Genomic DNA, 5779 nt, shown 5'->3' on the forward strand with positions numbered 1-5779 from the left:
GCTGCTGCCACACAGCTGCAGGCCTTTCTCACACACAAGCAGCAAAATGTCAGTCCCTGGAGGGGCCCTGTGAGTTCAGCAGTTTGGGGAGCGGGAGGGAATAAAAAGGGAGAAAAAAAAAAAGAAAAAGCTCATTTCTTTGCTGTTTTTCCATCTTTCATCATTCTGAGGGGGAACCCCAAGCATTTCCCACACAGCCTGAGCAGGTGCCCGTAGGTGCTTACACCAGCATCCCAACCCACAGCCAAACCTTGCCCCGCACGAGCCTCCCCTCTGTTCGTCGTCCAGGAACCTGCCTCGCCCCGTCGCTAGTTATGTTTGAATTTCAAGACGGTAAGTGGCTTGAGCGTGGCTCTGACACACTTAAAGGCAGGATTGTGCTCTCTCACACTGACGGGGGGGAGAAGAGGGTTAAAAAATGATGGGGCCAAACGCACACCACTGCTGGCAAGTCCCGTCAATGGCAAAATCAGATGACAAAAACCTTGCAGTGTTCTAGTGGCTTTTACCCCTGCTAGTAAATTTGTTGTTGCTCTTATTAAAAATCAAAAGCTCGTGCATGGGAGCCCTGTCTCCCCCTCTAAGTCTGTCACAGCCCATGACCAGGCTGGCTCACGGGCAGGCTTGGTGCTGGCCGTATGCTGGGTGCAGCATGTGTTGCTCAGGGCACAGCACGTGTTGCTCAGGGCACAGCACGTGTTGCTCAGGGCACAGCACGCAGCTCTGACGTGGTTGCTGGAGAAGTCCTGTCTCTCTTGCAGCAATGGTACACCAGCTCGATGAATGTCGTCTGCACCTGGCTGACGGACCGCATGGACCTGCAGCTTCACATTTACCAACTGAAAACTCTCATTAGGATAGTAAAGGTAATCAGCCCCTCTGCCCTCGACACCATCGTGCTGTTGGGAGGAGCGTGTGTGTGTGTGTGTGTGTGCCTGCAGGTGTGCGGCGTGTTCTCTGGAGCAATCTGTAGCTGGCTAAGAAAGCCATTCAGCAGAATTCTTAAAAATCAGGATACTGGTGTGTATGGCATGTGGCAAAGGGTAAACAGGAACTTGAAATGCAGATAGATGCAAAATACAGGTGCGCAAATGAGAGCAAAGGATGAAAAAAAGGGAACTATTGCTGTTTGATCCTACCTGTGCAGGAAGCGCACCAAAATTAGCCTTTTTGTGGACAAACGTGGATCACACCAACGAACTCCAGTGTTAAAATGGGTCAAATCAACCCAAAAGTTGTTAACACTGTTTTACTAGAAACACTTAAGCCCAGCTATGGCTTGTGATTATTGTCAGAATGCAAATGAGGATTGTTCTCATAGTTAATTGAAGTTGTTTCTTTTACAATGGGTGTATATAATCAACTCTAAGAGAGCACAAAGGTGAGATAACATACCCTGAAAGTAACATCTTTTTTTCCTTGAGTGCACGTGTGTGTGTGTATATGTGTGTGTGCATGCCTTGGACTAATGATAATTATTTCAGTGTGAAATCACAGTGGTTTACATGAAATAATAAGATCACAGAAGGGGGTAAATATATTTTTGATCATTTTAGGTTCTATCTAATGCTTTTTTGGTCTAGTATTTTATAATGTTTATGGTCTTGTGTGCAGTGAACACATTGAAGGCATGAATAAATTAAAACTGAAATGTATTAAATGTGCTTTTCAAAACTGAAAACAACAGGCACAGACAAATTATTTCTACTTGTCAGCTAGCTGAGGAAAGCTTTTTTCCTTGTGCTTTATTTATACCAATATTACATTCAGAAGCAGCTACAACAGATCCAAGGACTTTCTGAAATAGCTGAGCAGTAAATAAGTTTCCACGCAGAGCACAGAGCAGAATTAAATGAACTGCGAGGGCAGAGTTTTATCTGCCAGTCGAGAAGTTTTTAAACATAAATTCAAAGGAGAGATATTAATTGTAATAATAGGGGAAATACAGCTACTGTGGAACCACAACTCCCATTTCAGAACTAGGTGAAGAGAGATTTAAGAAATACACGCTGTGTGCTTATGTTTATACATCAACAATTTTCTCCCGTATCCTGGACTTAGTCTATTTAATCCCAGTACTGTAGGTAGGATGGTTTAATACGGAGCATTCCGGGAACGCGTAATCACGTCTGCGGTTGTGGGCGATAAGCGTTCTGCTGCGTGAAGAAAAATCATCACTGGCGTTACAGGCAGGATGAATGCACCCAGAAGCAAGGCAACTTACTCGGAGCAGAGCCCTCATGTGTTGCTTCGATGTCTTTTTAGACCCCAGCCTACCGTTCGCAGCGCTCCCCTGAGCAGCCCCCCCACCTCCCCACTTTGAAGGCTGTCCGTACGCAGCCACACAGCCTGGCCACCCTGTGGGGACACCAAAGGCAGGGCAGGGGTCACAGAGCTGTAATTTGTTGCCCCAAGCCCTGCAAAGGGACCTCCGCAGGGGCCAGCAGAGAAGCCCATGTTTTGCGTCACCCTTTGCGCTGCCTGGGGTGATGCAAAACATCCCTGGTGTCCCAGCCCATTCCATTACTGGCCCCAAACCCCAGGCACGGCGGCAGGGGCTGATCCTGCGGTGAAGTGGGGAAGCCGGTGTTGGCCCTGACCTCTGAGCTGTCTCCTTTCTCCGTGCCTCTCCCCGCTTTAGAAGACGTACCGGGATTTCCGATTGCAAGGTGTGCTGGACTCCACCTTAAACAGCAAAACCTACGAGACCATCCGGAACCGGCTGACGGTAGAGGAGGCCACGGCGTCGGTCAGCGAGGGCGGAGGGCTCCAGGGGATCACCATGAAGGACAGCGATGAGGAGGACGAAGAGGACGACTAGGGAAGCTGGCCCGGAGGACCGGCTGGGGGGTCACCTGGTATCCGTGCATGTACCTCGTCTGTAACTCAGTTAGCCACATTAGGAATTTTTATGTCAGCTCTAAACGCCCATGAGAAGTTTACCAATACAAATGCCATGTTAGCTGTGTGGTAATAAGATTAGCACCTCTCTTCGATTCATCAGTTTCCTAATTTCATATCTATATGTTCATAAGCAATATGGAGCACCATTGTTTAATACTGTTAATGGAAAAACTACATAGAAAACATGCTAGGTGTGTCCCTGTTATAATTAAACAATGCTTCATTAATGTACTGTATATACATTGATGGTAAATTGTCGTGAAGATGAGTGACTCGAGTCCTTTCATTTCTTTGTTTCTCTTCTGTGGATGCCAACTGCTTAAAATTAATAATAATAAAAAAAAAAAACCAGCTTTGTTTTTAAAAGAAGAACAAGGCAATTACAAATGGTTTTTTTTGTTCTCTCTGTTCATTTAAAAACCAGAAAACAAACAAACCCAGACAGCCGTTTGACTCAGTCTGCATCCTTGTTAATGTACCAGGCTCTTCCCTTCAATATGCAGTTAACTCCATAGAGGCTACATCCCAAAGGATTAGTCATTCTAATTGCCACACCAGATTAATCCTATCATTATGGATATATCATGCCACATTACAAGTCCAAAGCAGTTGTTTTATGTTGACGTTTGCTCCTCTAAATGTTACATTTTTGTTTAAATTTCAAATAACTGTGTATGTACAAAGACAACTTTAATTACAATCTTAGACTATACAAATGTGTTTATAATAATATATTGAATATTTATTTCAGTAGATTGTAACCATAATTTACAATTCCTCTGTTTCACAAGGTTTTTTATATATGTCATGTACATTGCATTTTGACCAGTAACTGCATGTCCATCAGTCCCTCCTCCAGAGCTTTTACTTTCTGTGTAAAATAGTGATCCATCTTGCTTTTTTTGCCTTATACAAGCCGACAGTTGTAAAAGTGTGAGAACTGTGGCTTCTCAATAAAAAACTATTCAGATGTCCTAAGAATAAATTATGGAGTCTTTTTATGTCTGCCTTAGAGAAAAAAATAATAACTACAAGCTGAGATGTAAGAGCCCCCACCTCTCAGAATAAAGGCAATTTCTTTTCTCATGGGTGTTTTTACAGTTTATTAATTAAGAGGATGGTTTCCTACTTTGTTCCCCAAGGTCAGGGTGGGACCAGACTGTCTGTTCCACAGGGACAAGGACATTTCTGCTGTCGCCTCCACAGTTGTTTCCTCTGTACCTGCAGTCTACATCCTATGATCTGTCTCTGGCCATCTAACGGACAGTCCGCCCCGGTACGGCCCCTGTTGTTACGTGGTGGTCAGCCTTGCCCAGCACTTGCCTTCTGCGAAAGGCTTCGGTCTGTGCTTTACCTTTTCACGAAGGTGCCAATTGCAGCAGCCTGCAGGGCAGTGACAAACATGTGGTACGGGGCGAACCCCCAGCTGAAATTAAAAGCAGCCCGGTTTGGTGGAAAGCATGTTAGATTGGGAGTTTTCTGAGAGGTTGTGCAGTCGTTTCCTCACATCAGTCAGTTCAAACCAAAAATGACTTCTGCTACCCGTGTTTCAGTCATTCAAGAGAGAAGCAGAAGAGCTGTTGTCCTACATCCCCAAGTACAGCAATCTGTAGCCACCCTGTTCACCACACACAGATAAAAGATGGGCAAATGTTGGGAAAACATCCTGCCTGGACGAACCTGCCTGACATAATGGACCGCTAAACTAAATCATCATCCAGTGCCCAAGAGCCATGAGACACTCCCTGGACATACGGGAGAAGGAGGGGACCTCTGGAAGCAGCCTGTGAAAGGGGTGTTGAGTCCCAGATGAGGCTGGGATAATTATGGAGCCTGGAGCACATCCACCTGCAGTGCTGGATTTTTGATCCCTTCCGTCTGTAGAAGAGTTTAGCACCTGGCTCTGGAGGTGCTCTGCACCTCATCTGGATGGCCGTACCCCACACATTCAACACCCACCTACCCATGGTGACCTGTGTACACCGCATCCCCTTGGGACAGGGTCATTAGGCGGGGTCTTTAGGAGTGGGTGGTAGGCGTACACATTTAGCACCACTTGTGTTGATAAGCCATTCGATGTCACCAGGCTAGACAAGTGTTAAACCCTGACTGTCGCCCAGTAGACCTTGGTTTTTGTCTTGCTCCATGATGCTGGTGGACGAAAGCATTGCCAGTAAAAGCCATCTCTCAGGACTTAGGCAGAAACATCACCTTGTGGCCACTGACACAGGAAACTATTCCCCCCCTTTTTACCCACCCTTCAGCTGTGCAACTACTCAGTCCTAAATCCCCAAAGGAACTCAGGTAGCAGTTGAGTATCCAAGTCATACTGAGTCTACCAAAACCAGGTCAGGTGCCTCTGCAGGTCTGTCACTGGGACACATACAAAAAACATCTATGCTTGGAGCCTTCAGTCACACCCCGAAGCCCTCACAGGACTTGCCTGACAAAGTCTCACAAGACATAAAGCAATGACCAAACTGCAAGCACCACCTGGTCCCTTCGTTCTAGGTGGTTGAGGTCCACTTGAGACCTATACACACACTGATGCATACATGTGCCTGTGGCCTCTTCATCCTCTCTATCAGCTGTCCCAAATATTTATATGAAGGGCAACAGCTCCAAGAGGAGGCACTGGGAAAGCCCTGCCTGACGTGGTCACCAGGCTGGTAGCTAAGAGGACTGGGGGAGACCCAAATTTGTAGCTCTGCTCTCAGTCAGGCAGAACAGAGCTGGAGAAACAGCTTGATTCTGCTCTGGAAATGGATCCCTTTTTTTTTTTTTTTTTTTAACATGAAATATTTATTGGGTAAAAACACAACCCACTTCCACCTGCCACCTTTCAAAACAGTGAGCCCTGCTCAGTTTTTTGAAT

At 46.1% G+C, this 5779-nt stretch overlaps 1 protein-coding gene across 1 annotated transcript in view; it reads left to right on the top strand.

The window, feature by feature from the left end:
• CADPS (Ca++-dependent secretion activator) overlaps nt 1–3990 on the top strand; it is a gene marked incomplete at its 5' end in the record, with an annotated part of 116329 nt that extends 112339 nt beyond the window's left edge. Inside the window, 2 exons of the mRNA XM_010144327.1 lie at nt 762–866; nt 2642–3990. Coding sequence (XP_010142629.1) covers nt 762–866; nt 2642–2821 — 285 coding nt within the window. The remainder of the gene's footprint in view (nt 1–761; nt 867–2641) is intronic.
• Nucleotides 3991–5779: the final 1789 nt, after the last annotated feature.

Source organism: Buceros rhinoceros, unplaced genomic scaffold (assembly GCF_000710305.1).
Source record: "Buceros rhinoceros silvestris isolate BGI_N320 unplaced genomic scaffold, ASM71030v1 scaffold25159, whole genome shotgun sequence".
Lineage (NCBI taxonomy): Eukaryota > Metazoa > Chordata > Aves > Bucerotiformes > Bucerotidae > Buceros > Buceros rhinoceros.